The sequence below is a fragment of the Halichoerus grypus genome, chromosome 10 (genome assembly GCF_964656455.1).
Source record: "Halichoerus grypus chromosome 10, mHalGry1.hap1.1, whole genome shotgun sequence".
Classification (NCBI taxonomy): Eukaryota; Metazoa; Chordata; class Mammalia; order Carnivora; family Phocidae; genus Halichoerus; species Halichoerus grypus.
Window position 1 is genome coordinate 116,330,065 of NC_135721.1, and position 23,481 is coordinate 116,353,545.

At 44.3% G+C, this 23,481-nt stretch overlaps 1 protein-coding gene across 3 annotated transcripts in view; it reads left to right on the top strand.

Moving 5' to 3' along the window:
- Positions 1–21,564, top strand: part of CNBD2 (cyclic nucleotide binding domain containing 2) — a 57,906-nt gene extending 36,342 nt beyond the window's left edge. For all 3 annotated transcript variants that reach the window (XM_036111541.2, XM_036111568.2, XM_036111596.2), the window contains 5 exons: positions 2,402–2,516; positions 6,725–6,902; positions 9,062–9,182; positions 15,812–15,975; positions 21,223–21,564. In XM_036111541.2, the coding sequence (XP_035967434.2) occupies positions 2,402–2,516; positions 6,725–6,902; positions 9,062–9,182; positions 15,812–15,975; positions 21,223–21,541 (897 nt within the window). In that variant the 3' untranslated portion in view covers positions 21,542–21,564. The remainder of the gene's footprint in view (positions 1–2,401; positions 2,517–6,724; positions 6,903–9,061; positions 9,183–15,811; positions 15,976–21,222) is intronic.
- The last annotated feature ends 1,917 nt before the right edge of the window (positions 21,565–23,481 follow it).

Below are 23,481 nucleotides of genomic sequence, written 5' to 3' on the forward strand. Positions count from 1 at the left end.
ACTGCAATTATAGGGGCGCCTGGGTGGCTCAGTCGTTAAGCATCTGCCTTCGGCTCAGGTCATGATCCCACGGTCCTGGGATCGAGCCCCGCGTGGGGCTCCCTGCTCAGCGGGAAGCCTGCTTCTCCCTCTCCCACTCCCCCTGCTTGTGTTCCCTCTCTCGCTGTGTCTCTCTCTGTCAGATAAATAAATAAAATATTTTAAAAAATACTGCAATTATAAGCAATCCTCAAATCTCAGTGGATTAACTAACAAAGACACATTCCTTCATCCTACTACTTGATCACAGCAGATCAGCAGGAGGCCTTGCTTTTCATGGTCCCTCAGGGGACCCAGGCCACTGGAAACTATCTTCACCTATGCTTCCATGGTCAATAGGACAGGGGAAGGGAACGTTGAGAATCAAGCACTGCTTTTAAAGTTCCCACTCAGATGATCAGAAGTCATTTTGCTAAGGAAAGTGGCCAAAGAAGGCCACATCTGATTCAAAGGGAAAATACAATCCTGCCTTATGCTTGGGGGGGGAGAACTTGAGTATTTGTGAACTGCCTTAATGACCACTCTAGGCATTAAGACGTGTGTACAAGATTATCACTTAAAGTTGCTGTCATAGAAACCCTGCAGTGGCTTAGTGAATAGTAATTTTGTCTTGCAGTAGAGAGTCTAGAATTAAGCAATCCAGGGCTAGAAAGCTGTTGGAAGAAGTCTTCAAGACCCCAGTCCCCTTCTAGCTTCTCCCCTCATCATCCACAGCTTATAGCTTTCATCCTAGTGGTCACAACATGACTATTCCACCTCCGGCCATCACATCGGAGTTTCAGGCAGAGGTAAAGGGGAAGGACAACCATACGTTTCCTGGGGGTTTTATCCATCAGTCTTCCACTTATATGTCATGAGCTGGAAGTGGGTCACTGCCACCCCCACTGCAGGAGAGTTTGGGAAGGTGGTGAGTTTTATAAATGGGGTTTTGTTGTCCTGAACAAAATCGGAGTTATATATATATAATAATGACAAATTAGAAACAACCGAATATTAAACTTCAAAAATATTTTCTTGGGGTGTAACATGTGTGCAGTAAAGAACTCAGATCTAAAATTTACAGCTTCATGAATTGTTACATAGGTATACACCTGTGTAAGCATCACCCAAATCAAGGTAGAGATCATTTCTAGCACCCCAGAAGGCTCCCTTGTACTCTCTCCCAGACAAAATTCACTCCCCCAAACCAAAGAGAGCCACTCTTCTGACTTTGTTAGAAGATTACTTTTGCCTATTCTTGCACTTCATATAAATGGAATCACACAGTATGTGCTCTTTTTGTCTGACTTCTTTTGATCAACTAGTTACGGCATACATAGAATAATATGCAGTCATTAAAAACAATAACGTAGAACCATGTTACTTGGCGTGAAATGATGTCCTTGATGTATTATTGAGTTTTCTTTTTTCATTTTTATTTTTTAAAGATTTTATTTATCAGAGAGAGAGAGAGCATGAGCAGGGGAAGGGGGAGAGGGAGAAGCAGACTCCCCGCTGAGCAAGGAGCCCGATTTGGGACTTGATCCTAGAACCCTGGGATCATGACCTGAGCTGAAGGCAGACGCTTAACCGACCGAGGCGCCCAGGTGTCCTTGTATTATTGAGTTTTTTAAAAAAAGGTCACAAGAATCTGTTTTACATAAAATGACTCATTTATGAAAAATTGTCTATGTTATATGTTTACAGAGAAAAGTTTGAAATAATAGTCACCAAAATGCTACTCCTTGTTATTTCTGGGTGTTAGGATAAAGTAGTTTTAACTTTATGTCCTTCTGTTTGGTTTGAGTATCTTTTAAACTTTTAATTTTGGAATGTTTTAAAATTTATAGAAAAGTTGCAAGAATAGTACAAAGAACTCCTGTAAAACCTTGATCCAGATTCACCAATTATTGACATTTTGCCACATTTGCTTCTATATATATATATTTCCCTGCCTGAATCATTTGAGAGTTAAATATCATTCATTATACTCACTTACCCCTATATACTTAAGTGATTTTTTTTTCTAAAGTCAGAAATTAACTGCAGAATAACTATCCAAATCAGGGAATTTAACATTGATGTAACATATAATCTACAGTCCATAGTCCATTTCACCAGTTGTCCCAATAACATTCTCTATGGTGATTTTTTCCCCCCAATGCCAACATTTATTTAGTTCTCATGCCTATTTAGCTGTTTGAGCTTGTGATGAATAGATAACATTTGTGTTAAAAAAAAAACAAAAACAAAACAAAACCTGAAACCACTTGCATTAAGCCAGGTAAACTGGGGTAAGATGCAGTAGAGCTTATCTTCAAAGCCTGGCCTGCCCTGAGCCTCAGGGCTTAGCCTTTTTGTTTGTGTCCCTTGATGTTTCCAGGGCAGCTGTGAAGTGCTGCGTCTGATAGACCTCAGGACCTCGCCTTTCTACTACAAGTGGATCTGGCAGCATCTGGAGCTGATAGACAACAGACCTCTGAAGACCCACCTCAATGGTAACCGGCAGCCACGCACAGTAGGGGGCGCCTGGGCCCTGTGGCTTCCAGTTCCCAGCCCATAGAATCTTAGCCGTCTAGAGCTAGAAAGGCCCAGCAGGATGTCTGGTTTGATCCCCTCTTTTCGCAGCTGTGGAAACGTGGCCCACACGGCCCCACTGGGTGAGGCTCCTGCCCACCCTCCGGCTCTTCCTTTTTAGGCTTTCCCTTTGTGTCAGGTGCTCCTGGGGAGAGGGGTGGAAAGGAGCCTGGAGCTTGACAGAGCTGGGTTTGAATCTCCCTGGTTAGCTGGATGACTCACTGAGTACTTAAAGCCTCTGGGTCTGGCTTGTCACAGTAGCGTAGTGGCTAGGAGCACAGGCCCTGGAGCCAAACTGCTTGTGTTTGAATCCAGGGTCCCTCTCTTACTAGCTGTGTGATACTGGGCAAGTGACCGTGTCCCCGTGCTATCAGTTCCCTCAGATAGTCCCTGCCTCATGGACTTGTATGAAATGAAGCAAATGAATATATAAAGCTCTTAGAACCCTAACTGGATGCATCAGGCTATGGTAGATGTTTGTTATCTTTATCCCACAGGTTACAAGGGGGGCTGAATCAGCTTGTGTGTGTACAGGCCTATACTCAGGTGCACAGGAAATATCCCTTCTCTTCTCATGTCAATTCTTTTTTCTCTCTTTTCCGCTGCCAAGCCACCAAAGAAAAAGCTGCATCCCATATTTTTTAGCCAATTTTTTTTTCATTGTGGCAAAATACACATAGCATAAAATTTACTATCTTAACCATTTTTATACCTACAGTTCAGTGGTATTAAATATATTCATAATATTGGACAGCCATCAACACCATCCATTTCCTAATCTTTTTTTTCATTTTGTAAAATGGAAACTGTATCCCTATTAAACAGTAATTAGCCATTTCCTCCTCCCCCTAGCCCCTGGCAACCATCATGCTACTGTCTATCTTTATGATTTTGACTACCCTACGTCATATTATTGGAAGCATACAGTATTTGTCTTTTTGGGATTGGCTTATTTCACTTTGCATAATGTCCTCAAGGTTCATCATATTGTAGCGTGTGTCAGAATTTCCTTCCTTTTGAAGCCTGAATAATATTCCATTGTATGTACATATCACATTTTGTTTATCCATTCATCCATCGATGGACTCTTGAGAACTTCCACATTTTAGCTATAGTGACTACTATGAGCATGGGTGTATAGTTATCTCTTTGAGACCCGGTTTTCTTTGGAATATATACCCAGAAGTGGGTATATATTACTGGATCATATGGTAATTCTATTTTTAATTTTTTAAGGGAATTGCCATATCATTTTCCACAGGGTCTGTACCATTTTACATTCCCAGCAACAGTGCACAAATGTTCCAGTCTTTCCACATCCTCACCAGTGCTTGTTATATTCTGTTTGTTTGGTTTTTAAACATGATATTCATCCTAATGGATAGGAGGTGGCATCTTATTGTAATTTTGATTTGTATTTCCCTATGATTAGTGATGTTTAGCATCTTTTTATGTGCTTATTAGCCATTCACATGTTTTCTTTGGAGAAATGTCTATGCAAGTTCTTTGCCCGTTTTAAAATCTGGTTGTCTGTTTTTTTGTTAAGTTTTAGGAATTTTCTATATATTTTGGATGGTAATGCCTTACCAGATATATGATTTGCAAATATTTTATCTCATTCTGTGGGTTGCCTTTTTACTCTGTTGATAGTGTCTTTTGATGCACAAATTTTTTACATTTTCATGAAGTCCAATTTGTCCATTTTTTCTTTTGTTGCCTGTGCCTTTGGTATATATACAAGAAATTACTGCCAGATCCAGTGTTGCAATGCTTTTGCCCTGTGTTTTCTTCTTTTTTTTTAAGTGGGCTCCATGCTGAGGGGGTGCTTAAACTCAGGACTCTGAGATCAAGACCTGAGCTGAGATCAAGAGTTGGACACTTAACAGATGAGCCACCCAGGTGCCCCAAGGCCTGTGTTTTCTTCTAAGAGCTTTATAATTTTAGGACTTACACTTAAGTGTTTGATCCATTTTTAGTTAGTTTTTATATGTGGTATGAGGTAAGGGTCTAACTTCATTCTTGTGCATGTGGATATTCAGTTTTCCCAGCACCATTTGTTGAAAACACTGTTCTTCTCCCACTGAAGTCTTAGCACCCTTGTCTAAAATCATTTGACCATATATCTGAGGGTTTATCTCTGGGCTCTTTATTTTATTCTTTTGGTCTATATGTCTGTCTTTTTTTTTTTTTTTAAGATTTTTTTTTTTATTTATTTGACAGAGAGAGACACAGCGAGAGAGGGAACACAGGCAGGGGGAGTGGGAGAGGGAGAAGCAGGCTTCCCGCGGAGCAGGGAGCCCGATGCAGGGCTTGATCCCAGGACCCTGGGATCATGACCTGAGCCGAAGGCAGACGCTTAACGACTGAGCCACCCAGGCGCCCCTATATGTCTGTCTTTATGCCAATACTACACTGCTTTGATTACTGTAGTTTTGTAGTAAGTTTTGAAATCAGGAAGTGTGAGTCCTTTTGCTTTGTTCCTTTTCAAGATTATTTTGGTTATCTGGTGTCCCTCGAGATTTCATATGAATTTTAGGATGGATTTTCTATTTCTGCAAAAAAGTCAGTGGAATTTTGATAGGGATTGCATTGAATCCATAGCTCACTTTGAGTGGTGTTGACATCTTAACAGTACTGAGTCTTCCAGTCCATGAACATGGGATGTGTTTCCATTTATTATGCCTTGATCTTCAGAGTTCTTTCTTTGTGCAGCTCTCTGCTCTGTGAACTGTCACTGCCACATTGTCCTCTCCAGACTCTCAGTTCTGTCTCATCAATTCAGGGAAATTTCTGGGCTCCCCCTGTGTTCCCTCTCCCTGCAACATGGCTCAGAAAACCTCCAGGCAGTAAGCTGGGGCAATAGTAGGGCTTACCCCATTTGTTTTCTATCTTGCGGGGATGATTGTTCTTCATGGCCTGATGCCCAGTGCTTCATACATTTATCCCAGTTTTTTTAGTAGTTTTAGGTGGGAGGGTAAGTCTAGTCCCTGTTAGTCCATTTGGCTGGAAGCAGAAGTATAGATCTATGTTTCTTTTTCTTTCTTTTTTTAGATCTGTGTTTCTTAGTAGCTGAGTTTTATCCTACTGTATGTATATACCATAATTAGCTCTAAAGCAATGACCTTTTACAGATATTTTGGGTTATTCCCAATTTTTCACTATTACCCTGCTGTGGTAAATTTCATGATGTGTTTATCTTTGTATACTTGTACAAGGAAACATTGGATAAATTCTTAGAATTACTGAATCAAGTAATCAATCCAGTGCATACTGGTCTTACACATTTAAAATACTGATAGATATTGACAAAAAAGCCTTCCAAAAAGGTTTACTTGGGGCTTTTTATATGTGCTGTGTTAATTTAGGCCTACTCTTTATAGATTTTGGATTTGGATTAACATTAATTTTAATAGTTGATTCAAACACTGGAGATCTATTTTTAAAAAAGATTTATTTATTTATGAGAGACAGAGAGAGAACATGCACCCATGGAGGGGAGGGGCCAAGGGAGAGGGAGAGACAGTCTTAAGCAGACTCCGTGCTGAGTGCGGAATCCGATGTGTGGCTTGATCCCAGGACCTTGAGATCATGACCTGAGCTGAAATCAAGAGTCAGAGGCTTAACTGACTGAGCCACCCAGGTGCCCCTTAATCTATAATTCTTATAATAATCCTATGAGGACATAATAAAATTAAAAAAAAAAAATCCTATGAGGGCTCCAGGAAATTACCTCGTCCAAGGTTCTATGGCTCATCATTCCTTTATCTCTTACTTTTGCCTCCGTCCTCAATCCCAGATGCATATGATCTGTTAGTGGAAAGTCATGAGCTTTATATCAGGTAGACTTGAGTTAAATCCAAGCTTCAGCCATTTCCTGGGTGACTTAAACTCTGCTGCTCATTTGATTTCTTAAATGGAGCCAGTGACACTTACGTGGATGTAACATATGTGAAGGCTCTGCTCCAGAGCAGAGGGACAATACATGGAAAGCACAGTGTTTTCTATTTTCCTTTATTTCCCCATGGGCCAGACTGGCCAGGCAGGTGAGTAGGGTATACCTTCCATCATCAGCACAGACCTCATATATGCAAAGACCCATTAATGTGTTTTTCTGTGCTTTCTCTAACAGAACCTTCTCCTGTGGAGAGATTTAAGGAATTTCAGATCAAATCATATCCTGTACAGGACTTTAGCTTTCTGAAACTTAAGCACCTCCAGAACTCCTGGGAGCCAAAGGGGACCAGCTTCAGTAGGAGGATTAACACCTCAGGGAATACTCTTCCAAAGATGCTGGGCCCGAAGATCAAGTAAGTTTAGCTCTTGGCAGATAGAAGCGTTCAGATTCTGGTTGAAAAGGGAGATATAACTTGAAAGGACAGAATGTCAGGGATACTGGGGAGGGGGCAGAGGTAGCAGGCACAGCTCCACCCCAAAGGTTGGGGTGTAGACAGAGGGCAAACTCGAGAAGTCCTAGACCTGAGACCCAGGAGCAGCATTCTCTGCCTGTAATCCACAGAGACATTTTAGCTAGTCAGCTACTTCTTTTCTCAGGGAATCCATCTGAAGAAGGAGGGGCAGATCTTCTGGCTCTGATACTCTGTTTGTCCCTGGATCTTTTTGACTCTGAGCCTCTTCAGAAAATTCTACCCATGTAAAGGAGGCAGGAGATAAGAGTCTGGGCTTTGGAGTCAGTTCAACCCAGGTTCAAGTGCTGGCTTGGCCACTTATTTTAGCTCTGTGTCCTTGCACCAGGGACTTGACCTCTCTAAGCTGTAGTTCCCTTGTCTGTAGATAATAGTAGTTAAGTCTTGGTGTTGTCGTAAGCCAGCAATTAAATGAGATAATGGTAGTTACAGCTAACACTTGTGGAATACTCTATTCCTGGTCCTGGATTATCTAATTTAATCCTCCACGGGAGTTCTATGAGGTAAGTACTGTTATCAGTCCCATTTTCAAGTGAGAAAACCAAGCTACAGAGAGAGATTAAGTTCCTTGTTTGAGGTCATACAGGTAGGAAGCGGCAAAGCCAGGATTCAAACCTGAGCAGCTTATTAGTGCTCAGTCTTTTTATTTGGTATGACTGTCACGGCTGGAATGAGAATGCACATTGAGGGCTGCGCTTTTGCCTCAACCCAGAGAGGCTGAGGAGCAGGAAAGGACACTCAGTGGTACCTGCCTAGAGGCAGCTCAATGCTGGACCCAGAGCAACATAACACCTCTTCCCCCCTCCCATTAAATGTAAAATCAAAATACCACAATGAGGAGCACCTGGGTGGCTCAGTTGGTTAAGTGTCCGCCTTTCGCTCAGGTCATGATCCTGGAGTCCTGGGATTGAGCCCTGCATTGGGCTTCCTGCTCAGCAGGGAGTCTGCTCTCCCTCTGCCCCTCACCCAGCTCGTGCTCTCTTTCTCTCTTAAATAAATAAATAAATAAATAAATAAAAATATATATCACAATGATACTAATAATAACATCAGTGTCACAATCTCCATGTTGCCCCAAGTACCACTACACTCAAGTCCTTTGCCTATTAACATTTCTAGCCTGCTGGCCTCCATAAGGAGGATCCCATGACTTCTGAGTTGTTATTCCCTCTGATGGATATTCTTTCCAAGGGATCCAGTGCTTGAAGTCCCAGTCCCAGTTCTTCTGAAGGTAGGGATGGCACAGACCCAGGTTCTCTGCTGTAAGGAAGAAGAGACAGGTTGGACCCAGAAATGAAAAATAAAGACCATGCTGGGCATGTCCTGGGGGGTGAGAATTATAGGCTGCCTTGTTTATGTGTTGGGTGAGTTTATGAATTGGGTGAATATATCAGCTATATTCTCAGCTGATAAATAATTTTTTCCCTGCCTCTAATCCAGATAGCATAGCCTGTCTCTTCCTTCTACCTCTCCTGAGACCAAAGAAAGCACAAGATCACCTGTGTAAAATTAATTCCAACATGAACAAAATACAGAATCTACAGGCTGCCCAAGGAAACCTGTCTTTTAAACAAATAAACAAACAAAGCCATTTCTTCTCTGCTTTTCTGCCAAGAAGGAGAGCCCCAACCTCTGCTGTGTCCCCAGGGGCACAGAGCTTACTCTAGCTCAAAGCAGTCTTTTCCATTATTGGACAGCTCTGACTTAGAAATGTCTTCCTCAGGTTGATCATCTGTCAGCCAGCCTGGACTTCTCATCCATCCGGTCTGGCTCAGCTGCATGAGATCATCAGCCCCTTCTTCCACATAACAGCCTTCAAGTGTTTAAAGGGGGTCCTATCTCTTTCTCTGCTAGCCTCCCCGCTATTAAACTTCTCCAGTTCCTGATATGATCTCTTCCAGAGCTTGATTTGAGTTTTCTCACTTTCCGGGGGCAGTGTGAGTTCTCCAGGGAGGTGAGGTCTCACTGTGCAGCAGAGTGGGGGCTGACTGTCCAGGGCCTCAGGAACTGGCTGTGTGACTTAACAAGCTGTCAAATTTCAGATCCGGGAATCCTCATTCGCTTGAATGTTCCATGATCAGTACCAAGTATGGTGATCTCCCTGAGGAGGCTGCAGTGGGCGCCTACATCAAGATCCACACTGTGGAGGAAGGAGAAACTGTGGTGAGTGTACAGAGAGCCTCGTTCATGATAGAGTGTGTAACATGGCAGGCTGGGAGTGTTAAGTAGTAACAGGAAAGGTTTAAAAACATCCCACTCTATATTTGGTGATATTAAGGAATATTATTGATTTTTTAAGATATGATAACAGTACCATGGTTATGTTTTTTAAGAGTCCTTATATTTAGGAGATACATATCAAAATACAGATAAAATGATATGACATCTGGGACTTGCTTTAAAATAATCCAGGAACAAGGCAAGGATGTACCCTCTCATTACTCTTGTTCAACATTGTACTAGAAGACCTCGCTAGTGCCTTAAGACAAGAAAAGGAAATAAAACATTTGGGAAGAAAGAAATAAAGCTGTCTTGTTTGCAGTTGTTTGATTGTCTATGTAGACAACTTCAAAGAATCAAAAAACAAAACAAAACAAAACCCTCCTGAAGTGAATAAATTATTATAGCAAGATCACAGGGTATAAGGCAATGAACATTGGAATTTGAAATAAAAACACAATACCCTTTACAATAGCACCAAAAATGAAATGCTTAGGTATAAATCTAACAAAGTATGTTCAGGATCCACATGCAGAAAACTGATAATTATAATGAAAGAATTCACGGGGCCCCTGGGTGGCTCAGTCGGTTAAGCACCCGCCTTCCACTCAGGTCATGGTCTCAGGGTCCTGGGATGAAGCCCCACATCAGGCTCCCTGCTCAGCGGGGAATCTGCTTCTCCCTCTCCCTCTGCCCCTCCCCCATGCTTGCGTGCAGCCTCTCTCTCTCAAATAAATAAATAAATAAATCTAAATAATTAAATAAATAATTTATTAAATAAAATAAAATAAGTATAATAAATAAAATAAATATTTTATTTAAGTAAAAATAAAAAATAAAATAAAGTTTTTTTAAAGATTTTATTTATTTATTTGAGAGAGAGAATGAGATAGAGAGAGCATGAGAGGGGGGAGGGTCAGAGGGAGAAGCAGAATCCCTGCTGAGCAGGGAGCCTGATGCGGGACTCGATCCCGGGACTCCAGGATCATGACCTGAGCCGAAGGCAGTCGCTTAACCAACTGAGCCACGCAGGCGCCCTCAAATAAAATCTTTTAAAAAATTATAATAAAAGAATTCAAAGAAGATTTAAAAAAATGGGGAAATATTCTATGTTCATGGATTGGAAGATTCTATTGTTAACATGTTAGTTCTTCCCAACTTGATGTATAGATTCAACATAATCCCAGCCAAAATCCCAGAAAGTTATTTTGTGGATATTGACAAAGTGATTCTAAAATTTACATGGAAAAGCGAATATAAACCAACTGGTAAATCCAAACAATGAACAATTCATCAATAAGAAGAAATGAACTATCAAGCTAAGAAACGACATGGAGGAAACTTAAATGAATATTTTAAGTGAAAGAAGCCAATATGAAGATTAAGTATTGTATATTCCAATTATATGACATTCTGGAAAAGGCATAACTATAGAGATAGTGATCAGTGGTTGCCAGAGGTTTGGAGTTCGGGAGGAGGGATAAATAGGTAAAGCACAGAGGATTTTTAGGAGAGTAAAATTATTCTGTATGATGCTGTAATGGAAGAGACAAACCCTTAAGCATTTGACAAGACTCACAGAACTTTATAGCACAAAGAATGAACCTTAATGTACGCAATTTGTAAAAAAAAAAAAAAAAAAAAGTCATTTAGGAGGCAGGGGATCCCAGGAGGGAATGCAGACTATGACAAGAGCATCTAATGATACTACAAATGTATGAAACGATCTCAGTGAAGAGGGTGGGAGAAAAAGGGCTGACCCATGTAACGCTGGAGGCAGCTGGGGTCCCTGAGACTGAAAGCTGAAGGAACTGCCCATGAGCACTGTATTCTAGCTGATAACGTCGTTACCCATGGGTGTATGCTTAACAGTTCTGATACTGCAATACACGTGTACTGAAATGGATCAATTCAGTAAATGAATGGCAGGTGACGGCAGCCAGGTTTCTCATCACTGGAGTAGAAATTTGCAGATAAGCAAGGAGGAGGCTAGAATGATCCATGTGGTAATGGATTCGTTGAAGACATCTGTATGAACTCCTTTTTAGCTTAATATAAATACGGGTGGTCACACGTGGAGATATTTATAGATATGTGTCTCAACATCTATCTTTTGCTCTGTCAACTGACAGGGCCTAAAAGAAACAACACTCCAATAGCAATGAGCAAACCTAGCACCTGGATCTTGGTTTCTTATTTTAAAATTTTTATTTATTTATTTGACACAGAGAGAGAGAGAGAGAGCACAAGCAGGGGGAGAGGGAGAGGGAGAAGCAGACTCCACTGAGCAGGGAGCCCGATGCGGGGCTCAATCCCAGGACGCTGGGATCATGACCTGAGCCAAAGGCAGATGGTTAACCAACTGAGCCACCCAGGCTCCTCTGGATCTTGATTTCTAATACCATTCTTCAATAAGAGGAACAAGGGCTCCTTGGAAAATGATTGATTCTAGGTCTAGGGCAGGAAATAGACAAGATGAGCCTGGAGCGTTTTGTAGTGCCATGGAGTAAGGAAGTATTGGGGGAAAAAACCCTACATTGATGGAGGCAGGCATATCAAAGGGACACAGGTGCCAACTGGAAGAGCTCCCAGTAGCTAAAGCTAGAACAATTTGAGCAACAAAATAAAATCGTATTCGATTATAACTCAAAGTATATAGTAAACATCTCTGAGAACATACTGTATAATGAATAAATAATGAACAAATTAATAAATAGGGGAGAAGAGACAAATCTCCCATGCAGAAGAATTCCAAATAATTTACATACATCCTAAAGGAGAGGATGTATAAACCCCGCTCCTTAGGTGCGGGCTGCACATAGTGACTTCCTTCTAAAGAGTACAGTACAGAAAGGGGGGGGGGGAAAGAGTAACTTTACGGTGGAGGAACCTGAGAAACCCCACCGTAGCCAGGTGATCAAGGCCAACAGCCGCAGTTAAAGTGTGTTGATAGTATGTCCCTTAATATGATGAAATGGGGTATGATGTGATGAGAATGACACTTTACCTCTGTGGTTCTCTTCCCAATAATCCACAACCCCAGTCTAATCATGGGACCAAATTGCCGGGTGTCATTCAAAATTCCTGACCAGTACTCCTCAATAGCTATCAGGGTCATCATAAACAAGGTCAATCTGAGAAACTGCCCAGCCAAGAGGAGCCTAAGGAGATAAGAGAATAAATGAATATGTGTTTTGGATAGGATCATGGAACAGGAAAAGGATGTTAGGCTAAAAGAGGAAATCTAAATAACTCCTTGACCTGAGTTAACAATAATAATAATATATTGATATTGGTTCATTAATCATAGCAAAAGTATCCTACTAATGTGAGATGCCAATAACAGAGGAAACTGTATGGGATTATATGGGAACTCTGTACTATCTTCTCAATTTTTCTAAGTCTAAAATTGTTTTAAAAAATAAAGTCTATTAAAAAACATAATTATCCGGGGTGCCTAGTGGTTCAGTTGGTTAAATGCCCAACTCTTAATCTCAGCTCAGGTCTTGATCTCAGGGTCATGAATTCAAGCCCCATGTTGGGCTCCACGCTGAGCATGGAGCCTACTTAAAAAAAAAAAATTATCCAATAGTTGGAAGGGCGGGGAATGCATGGATGAAACAAGTTTGACCATGAGTTCATCACTGTGGGAGCTGGGCAGCAGGTGGTCCTCCACCTGCCCCGGGGAGGGGCTGTCTTCTGAAGCCCCATGTGTGGTCATCATCCAGGATGTGGTCGTCATAGTCCAGAGAGCTGCTCCCTTGCCGTGCCCTCAACACTGTTCCTCAGTTACAGCATCTCCAGGGTCCCCCTCATATGCCTGTCACCCCCTGCTGTGGTGGGCTCTTAATGCTCCTGCCCCTCGGGACTGGGAGTCTTCAGAGGCAGGAAGGCCAGCCAGTACTGGGTGGGAGCCCCAGCCCCTGGCCCGGCCCTCCCTCGAGGCTGATGGAATATTTCCAAGCTCTTAGGAAGCTCTTCCTTTTTTTCAGCAAAACTCTGCCTCCTGCAACTTTTAACTAGCTCCTCCCCCAACCTCCCGCCCCCACCCCAAGAACAAAACAGAAGAAATCAGCTTCCTAGCCACATGATGGCCCCTTAGATATTTAAAGAATGCCACTTTGTTTTCCATTCAACATTTCGGGAGCCAGGCACAGTGCCAGTGCCCCGTTAATTATTTTCTCATTCGGTCAGAACATCCTCCATTCCTTCAGGGCAGTTAGTGCCTCCAGGTAAGGCACTCAGAACTGAACACGGGGCTCCTGAGGCCAGGCGCTGGCCTGTGAATGCAGCCTCACACCGCCAGGCAGAGCAGCTGGGGATGCTGGGCACCCCGAGCCGAATGAGGGCACCGGAGGGCGGAACGGCGTTGTCTGGTTGGGCAGACGGTGACGGCAGGGCAGGCGGTGCAATATGGCGCAAGAGCAGCAGGGACCGTGTTGTCAAGGGCCTGCTGTGCGGGAATAGGGACCTTGGCCTTGATTCTCTAGGAAGGCCTAGAAGGCTTTGGGTGAGGGCTCGGAACAAAGACCCGCTGCCTCGTTCGTCACGCAGGGCCCAGCACAGAGAAGGCCCCCCGCCCCCAATATGTGTTAGCATGACTCTTGATGAAAATGCCTGTGGAGGTCTCCCTAATGTGTCTTCGGTAAGACTCTGGTCTCCCTGACTTCATTTGTCGGAGAGAGAATGGTGACAGCTGCGCCTGTATTCACGTAGATCACAGTTGCCTAACGTGGGCAGCAGGAGTATGAAGCTGGGTCAGTCTTGGGAACATCAGAGGTTGGGGCCTGGAGAAGAGCCTCTGTTTTGAGCCAGGAGGTGTAAGGGAACCAGCTTCTCCAGGGAACAGGCCGACCGAGGCCTCAGACTGGGCAAGCCGTAGCCATGGGCAGGGCAGAAGGGATATGACAGATTGGGGTCAAGGTCAGGGGGTCCTTATCTTCATTTTGGTTCTAATTAGACAGCTGTGTGGCCTTGAGCAAATCACTTGACCTCTCTGAATCTGTGTCCTCATCAGAAAATGAGGAAATTCACCTGGGTGAGCTGCTAATTCGAATGTTCTGTTACCCCATTTGAGTATTCATTTAGCAGAGAGTTCTTGAGCATGGCCCAAAATGCCAGTGTGGGTAAGTAAACTGACATTCTTCCAGCCCTCATGGGGCTTATGATCTAGTCTGGGGACAGGCAATAAACAGATAAATTAGCAAACACATAAAATAGTGCAAACTGCTGTTGGGAATGGAAGAGAAAGCTGGATTGTGGGGCAGGCTTCTTAAATGGAACAATCAAGGAAGCCAGCTCTGAGGAGGTGATGTTTAAGCTGAGACCTGAATGGTGAAAAGAACAAGTTGGGGACGACCTGGGGGAAGTGTGTTGCAGACCAAGGAAGAGTAAGCTCAAAACCTGAGGCCAGAAGGAGCTTGGTGTGTCAAGGGGACTGGAAGGGAGGGCAGCATGGCTGGAACAGAGTAAACAAGGCAGGGTGACATGAGGCCAGGCTGGAGAGCCAGGCAAAGTTGAGATAGCCCAGGCCTTGGGGCCACAATGAGGAGTTCTCATTTATCCTGCGTGCTATGGGAAGATATTTGAAGGGCTTAGGCAGAAAAGGGCCCTGACTGGCTGGTGTGTGTGGGATGGGTTGCAGGTGGATGAGGGTACCTGCCAACGGTGCTGCCCTCAGTGGAGCCCTGAACAGATCGCTGGGTTCAAATCCTGCCTCCACCTCTTTCTGTCCTTGGGCAAGTTACTTAACCTCTTTGTGCCTCAGTTTCCTCAGAGTATAGTGGTTAAAAGCATGGACTCCGAAGACAGATCCCCTGGGCTCAAATGCTAGCTTTATTGCTTCCATGCTATGTGATGTTGGACAAGTTTCTCAATCTCAGCAGCATCCTCTGTAAAATGAGGATAACAATAGGACCCACCTCATGGGGGACCGTGATGGTGTCAAATGAGTTATACCCACGGCAGCAGCAAGAGGGCCTGGGATGTAGCGAATGCTCAATAAATATTGCTGTCATATCATCATCATCATCATGGCCAGGGAGCCAGAGGAGTAACTGAGCTGCAGAGAGGAGGCCAGTGACCCCTGAGGTCTGTGAGGGACAGAGAAGGTAACTGAGGCCCAGTGGGGTCACGTGAGCAGAGACCTGCAGAGAGGATGAGGGAGGGTGTGGTGGCTGCGGAAGGGAAGATTTAGAAGAGGAAGACTCGCTGTTGGAATTCTGTCACTGCATGAGGAGGAGAAAATTGGCTTTACTTGGCACAAGAGTCGAGATTGGACATGGGGAAAACCTTGTGAAAAGCTGTACCCTGAAGAGTGTGATTCTTGGAAAGCCTGCATGGAGGTAGGACACGGACAAAGTGCCTTCCTTACAGGCTCTTCTAATCCCAACCGTCAGAGGCCTTTGATGTCATGTAGCAGAAGGAGCCCTGACCTTCTCCCCATCACTTGCAGAATGACCCCCAGATGGATTCACCGTCTGTCTGGGGCCTCGTTTTTCCTATCTAGATAATCTGCTGGTAGAAGTGGACAGTCTCTGAGGTCAAACTTTCTGGAACTTTCTGTTCCCCAGGGCCTTCACCAGATCCTCCTCCCGGAGAACCAACGTGACATGCGGCCCTTGATCCTCGTGAGCCTGGGAGCTGAGATGATACGGGTGAGGAAAGAAAAATTCTGTGAACTGATCGACAGCGAGGTAACAGAGAAGTTGTCCAGGTTCAAGGTCAACTACCCCAGGTCAGTGCTGGAAATGTGCATACATCCCACCAGACCGAATAAAACAAATTTTCACCTATTGTTTTAGTTAAAGAAAGAAAAAAAGTGCTAATACCTAATGCTGAGAAGGGGGGAATGAAACCGGTAGTTGCTGGTATCCCTTAAATTGTCTCAATCCTTTTGATAATAATTTTAGTATTATGTTACAAGGGCTATACCCTTTGAAGTAAAGGTCTACCTTTGAATTTATGTAATTAAATTATGGGAATAGCTACATGCGCTGAGATGTTCATAGCAGCCATATTCATGATAGAGAGAAAAACCACTACCACCACCACCCACACGTGTCACACTAAGGAGATAGTTTAGAAATTGTGGTGTGTTTCTTTGATAGAGCATAACTGTTGTATTAAAAAAATTGTAAGTTTAATGACTCTGTAGCAGTAGGGTAAAATAGGTGATATAATGATACACGAAAAGGATGCAAAATTGTATATATTCTATGGCTATGCCTTTGTAAAACACAAGAGAAAAACCTAGAAGGAAATAAACAAAAGCGATGACATCTGTGATGTTGAAAATTTGTAAGAGTCATTCTGTCTAGAAGGTGAGACTAAAATGTACTTCCTGGTTATTGTTATGTATTCCTCTCATATTGTTTTTGCTGTGTGTGTGCATTGCTTTTATAATGAGGGAAGAAAATAAATACTTTCTTTCTTTAGTTTAACTTTTACTTAGTTAACTTACAGTGAAATATTGGTTTCTGGAGTAGAATTCAGTGATTCATCACAACAAGTGTCCTCCTTCATACCCATCCCCCATGGAGCCCATCCCCCACCCACCTCCCTCCATCAACCCTCAGTTTGTTCTCTAATGTTAAAGAGTTTCTTATGGTTTGTTTCCCTCTCTCCTTTTCTCCCCCCTTCCCATATGTTTATCTGTTTTCTTTGTTAAATTCCCACCTATGAGTGAGATCATATGGTATTTGTCTTTCTCTGACTGACTTACTTCACTTAGCATGATACACTCTAGTTCCATCCATGTCGCTGCAAATGGCAAGATTTCATTCTTTTTGCTGATTGAGTAATATTCCATACATATATCCACTCCACATCTTCTTCATCCATTCATCAGTCAATGGGCATTTGGGCGCTCTCCATAGTTTGGCGAAAAGAAATACTTTTTAAAAGCTGTTGTCAGGGGGTGCCTGGATGGCTCAGTTGGTTGAGTGTTGACTCTTGATTTCAGCTCAGGTCATGATCTCAGGGTTGTGATATCGAGCCCTGTGTCGGGCTCCGTGCTGGGAGTGGAGTCTGCTTAAGATTCTCTCTCTCTCTCTCTCCCTCTCTCCCCCTCTCTCCCTCTGCCCCTCCCCACCGCCTCCCCCCCTAAAAAAAAAGTTGTTGTCAGGAGAGTGGCATTCCTTTTTTCCTTTATTCTCCAAATGTTTGGTAATGATGATATTACTTTTATAATTAAAAAAATAAAATATCTTGAAAGATTCGATCAAAATATTTCTTTTTACTTTTCCCTGGTTTTCAAATTTTCCAGAGTGAATACTTCTATAATGTCAAAAAAACCTATTTTTTAATGTAAAAGTTAACTGGACCAGTGGTTGTAAAACTATTTTGATCTCACACTGTTATTACTAAGAAGTGTTTGAGTATATACCCCCTAGAATTTATGTAAATATGAATAACATATGTTAATTTATTATTATTACATACATATATTGCTGTGCTAAAATATACATTATGGACATACCAAAATAGATCTTTAGAAGAATAAGACAAAGATGAATATAAATGATGTCCTGTATTTTTTTCACACACCCCAGTGGATCTTGTTCACCTCACTAGATGACATGACCCTACACCCCCACTTTGGGACCCCTAGCCTAGACCCCTGGTCTTACCACTGGGCCCCCTGCCTCAATCTCCTCCCCACTAGATCCTTTCTGTTATCTGTGCTCTTGCTAAAACCCAGATCTGGCCATGTTAAACTCCTGCATAAAACCTTTCAGTGTCGGGGCACCTGGGTGGCTCAGTTGGTTAAACATCTGCCTTCGGCTCAGGTCATGATCTTAGGGTCCTGGGATGGAGCCCCATGCCCCCCCCACTTGCTCAGCAGGGAGTCTGCTTCTCCCTCTCCCTCTGCCCCTCCCTGCTGCTCAAGCTCGCTCTCTCTCAAATAAATAAAATCTTAAAAAAAAAAGTATTTTAGGAGCCTTAGAACCTCAAATGATGCCTGGCACATGATGGGTATCAGTTAATGCCTGTTGAATTAAAATTCAGAAGAGGTTTCTATAGGCCTGAGGGCGGCAGATGCTTGAGCCCTCAGCATCTGTGCCTCTCGGTCAGCACTCGGCTGCAATGGTCCACAGTGCTGACAGATAGAATTCCGGCTTATCCATTCACTATTGAACTCATGGCTTCTAGACTGCTAAAGCAGGCAGAAAACATATCCATTATCTAGCTCAATTCCTCCATGTTTTAATTGAGGATTGTGAAGCCCAGGGAAGAGGACGTGACATCCTGAAGATCACACACTCAGTGACAGTGACACCTGTCCTGCAAATGCTATGAGCTGGAGAAGCTGAGGTCTCTCCCGTGCAAAGCACGCCACGCAGAATGGAACCAACAGCTGAATTCCCAAGAGAGAAGGGAAATCTCCGAGGGCCAAAATGAAGGAGAACCTAAAAGATCTAGTGTGGGATTGCCCGGTGGGTGTGGGCTGGGCCGGGGATTAAGGCCATCATGGGCTGAAGTTTTTTTTTTTTTTAATTTATTTGACAGAGAGAAAGACAGCCAGAGAGGGAACACAAGCAGGGGGAGTGGGAGAGGGAGAGGCAGGCTTCCCGCGGAGCAGGCAGCCCGATGCGGGGCTCGGTCCCAGGACCCTGGGATCATGACCTGAGCCGAAGGCAGACGCCTAACGACTGAGCCACCCAGGTGCCCCATGGGCTGAAGTTTTTATAGCCTGCGGGGACAGATGAAACTTTCAGTTCACGTGAGGCAGAGATTGGAAGTGAAAGCCCTGCAGCAAGCTGAGACCTTTAGAAGAGTGACCCCATTTGTGAAAAAATTAACTAGAAATCAATATGACCATCAGCATCAGGAGGCGACATGGACTCTTGTATGTCTGAACTTGGACTGAGTCCCCCCCAAAAAAAGCGCCCCTAAGAATCTGTAATCACACGCTTGCCCCCTCCTAGGTTTTGGTGAGTCCTGTAAGCATCTTTGAACCCCAGTGTCCATGTTTGTGAAATGGGTAGTTGTAAGGATTAAATGGGTTAACAAGTAAATGCTGGGCACGTGGTAAGTGCTAAGTCAGAGTTAGGTGTTGCCGGTTTTTTTGTTTTTTTGTTTTTTTTTAATGGAAGAAATTGGGAGTTAGTGGAATTTTCTAAGTGGAGACTATACAGTGGCGTGCTGGTGAATGTTTAACAACCAGCTCTCTGGGAGGTGGATGGCGGGGAAGCCCGATTTGAAGGGCTTACTGATTTCTGTGGTGTACATATTCCCACCATGGCCAATTTCCACCTACCAACCTGATGTCACTGAACACACGGGGTTGAGAGGTGCACATAATCACCACTAAGCTGAGAGGAGCTGACTTTAGCCCGTTCTGACCTCTGGATTTTCTATTAAGTTGATCTCTGTGGACCAAAGTTGACCCTGCCCTGGTCAATATAATGTTGCCAGAAGAATGTTCTTTTTTTTTTTCTGAAGAATGTTCTAATTCGTTAGCGACTTATTAGGCTTGCTTCCTTAGGTGAGAGCACAGGCAAGTCAGTGGAAATGGAACACGCCCTTCCCTTGCTGTGGTCTCAGAAGGAACTAAGCCAATGAGTGCTGAGCCCGCTCCCCTCCCCCACGTTCCCCACCCTCCGGAGCTCCTGCTGGGGTAGGGGACGGAATAGAGCCAGGGCACCAAGACCAGTCCAAGGCAGCCACCAATCTACTTTCCGTCTCCATAGATTTGCTTGTTCAGGACATTTCACATAAATAGGATCATAAAATGTGTCGTCTTTTGTGACTGGCTTCTTAGCATAGTGTTTTCAAGTTTTATCCATGTTGTAGTATGTACTTCATTCCTTTTTTTTTTTTTTTTAAGATTTTATTTATTTATTTGAGAGAGAGAGAGAGGGAGGGAGGAAGGAAGGGAGAGAGAGCGAGAATCTTAAGCAGACTCCATGCTGAGTGAGGAGCCCAACACGGAACTTGACCTCACAACCCTGAGATCATGACCTGAGCCGAAACCAAGAGTCGATGCTTAACCAACTGAGCCACCCAGGCACCCTGACTTCATTACTTTTTAGTGTCAAATGATATTCCGTTGCATGTATATATCACATTTTATCCATTCGTCAGTGGATGGAAGTTTGGGTTGTTTCCACTTATTGGCCATGATGAATAACGCTGCTATGAACATTCTTGTGCAAGGCTTTGCGTGGACATAGGTTTTCGTTTCTCTTGGGCATATACCTAGGAGTAAAATTGCTAGGTTGTAAGTTAACTCTGTTTAACCTTCTGAGGAACTGCCAGACTCTTATCCAAAGTGGCCGCACCAGTTTACTTTCCCATCAGCAGTGTACCAAAACCCTTGTTTTAATATCTCCACCTCATTACACATTTTTATGTCTTTTTAATTATAGCCATCCTAGTGGGCATAAGCGGTATCTCATTGTGGCTTTGCCTTACGTTTCCTTGATGGATAAATGGTTACCTATATAATTTAACTTTTTAGTAGCCACATTATAAGAAGTAAAAAGACTGATGAATCACAGACCTGTACCCCTGAAACAAATAATACATTACATGTTAATAAAAAAAAGAAGTAAAAAGAAATGAGTGAAATTGCTTTTTAAAATATATTTTATTGAATTCAGTGTGTCTCAAATATTATCATTTCAACATGTAATCAACACAAATGTTATTAATGAGAGTCTCTATATTTGTTTTTGCTCTAAGTCTTTGAAATCTGGTGTGTATTTTAAACTCACAGCACATCTCTAATTCAGACTGGCCACACCACAGGCACTCAGTGGCCACATGTGGCTCGTGGCCACCGCACAGAGCAGCGCGGTTCTAGGGGAAGAAGGTGTGGAAAGGCAGAGGAGGCAGAGAGGAGTCTGGGCAGAGGTACCCAGGTGGGACAGAGCACACTGTGTTGAGGAATTGGAAGAGTGGCAGGAGGCAAGACTGGAGGGGCAGGGGGAAAGGAGGGGCTGGTGTGGGAAACTCAGCATCTACCCCTCGCCTTTAGTGATGACGATCTGTGCCGGAAGTTCCTTCAGCAGAACAGCTGGGATAGCTTTCGGAAGGACCTACTGCGGCTGTTGGTGAAGCCTCGTCAGCGCCCACCGTTCACCCCGATCCGGCCCAAGAAGAAGGCGATCTACAGCCCCAAGTCTCTGATTCTGGATTTGTGCAGCTTCAACAAGGAGACTAAACCTTGTCATCCCGTTTTCATGGCACCCCAGAAGTACCTCCCCCCATTGAGGATCGTCGAAGCCATCACAGCACCCCGATATAAAATCCAAGAACTCCTGCCTCAGTATAAGAATGCAGGAGTCCTTGTTTAGACCCAATAAAAGATGTTGGGTTGTCACCCTGTTTCCTGAGCGACCACCATGGGAGTTGCGGGGTTCAGTGTCAGGGCTCCTGGGGGCTGTGGGTCTGGAGAGATGTTTGGGGGTGGCAGCTGGGGCACTCTCTCCCCTGATACTTGTGGGGCTTGAGTGAGTGGATGGTCAGGAGGCTGGGTGTGGATGGGTTAAGCCCTGGGGGTGGTCTCAGGGTGGGAGGGTCTTCTCTGGTGAGACGGATGGGAGGTACAGAGGGGCTCAGATCAAAGTGAGCAAGACTGGGGTTGCAAACTCAACTGCCTTCCGGAGGCCAGGCAGGTCATGTAAAGAGTGCGTCAGAAGGACTGGGAAGGCAGCAGGCAGTGGTGGGGACTGGTACACACATTCCCCATCCAGATGGAGCAACTGCTCCGTATCCTCATTCAATGCCATGCCAGGAAATAATGCAGGCCCGGTACTGCCAGTCTTTAGATTTTTCAAGAGAACTAAGAAACCCAATATTTTAGATGATTCCTACTGGTTTTTAAATGTGAGAAACTAATTCAAATTGTTTTTAAAATACTGTGTTAGGCAAACAAAACATAGATGTGGGCTGTGTTGGGCCTCCAGGCTGCTGGTTTGCCAGTGCTCAGCGAGCCCCTCTGACAGGGCGTTGCCAGAGACTGGAGGAGGCCTGACGGGTGGGGGCAAGGGGGGAGGTATAAGGAGCCAGAGAGACAGATGGGCAGAGTGACAGGAGCAGGTGTCCTGGGTACCAAGGATGGAGAGCTAGCAGCCCGAGAGAGAAGAGGCAGGCCAGAGATAAGGAGGTGGTAGGTTGGACTTACTGAGGGCTCCTTGGCCCCTCTGGGGGGTCCCGAACCTGTGGCTGCCTGTTAGTGACTTGGGCCGACTCTCTTTGTCGGTAGCACTGGGCCAAATCACCTCTCTCCCTTGGGAAATTCCATGGTTTAGCTTTGAGAGCACTGGGGGGGGGGGGCTGGTAGAGGCCACAGCAGCACGTGAGCCTGGCCTGGGGCTGCCAGGGAAGACAGGAGCCTTCCTCCACCCATCGTTCCCCACCCCACACATTCACCTACCCCACCTGGCAAGGAGCAGGTTAGGAGGAACACCTGAGCGCTGAGCTGGGCCTCGGGAGCTCTGGAGAGCCAGGCTCTGATTCTATGCCACTGGACCCTCTTGAGCCCTGTACCTGCCCCTGTTTCCCCAGTGGCAAAGTGAGCAAATTGGACAAGATCAATGGTCTTCATGAGAGGTGAGTACAGTTTGTAAAGCACATTCAACATTATCATTTTGTTTGTTGAATTTATTTTTTTTAAAGATTTACTTATTTATTTGAGAGAGAGCGTGAGCAGGGGGAGGGGCAGAGGGAGAGGGAGAAGCAGACTCCCCTGGCTGAGCGTGGAGCCCGATGTGGGCCTCGATCCCAGGACCCTGAGATCATGACCTGAGCTGAAACCAAGAGTCAGCTGCTTAACCTACTGAGCCACCCCAGTGTCCCTGCTTGTTGAATTTAAAAGAAAACTATGTTGCACAGCAAAAAAGGAGGAGTATGGAATTTTTCTATCAGAAGAGGGTGTGGACATTAAAGAGTAGAGAAGTAGAGGACTTAATCATCTCTGACTTCTCTGATAGCTCTGGATGGCCAAGGAGTCTGGGATGTCTGCGGCAGGTCAGAAGGGGCTGTCTGTGACCTACAGGGACGAGGTGGCACTGTTTGGGGACTAGGTAAATTGGGGTGTCTGACTGTATTTAGGGGTCTCTCTGCATTTAGGGCTGTGGCTCCAAGATGATGGTATGGACAGCTTGTTCACTTATTTGAAGTTTATTTACTTTTGTTTATACTTGCTTCATAGCAGATCCAAAGGAGGATAAGAGGCAGCCTCTGTTCCCTCTTATTCTCTAGACCAGGGGTCAGCAAACTCTGTAAAGGGCCA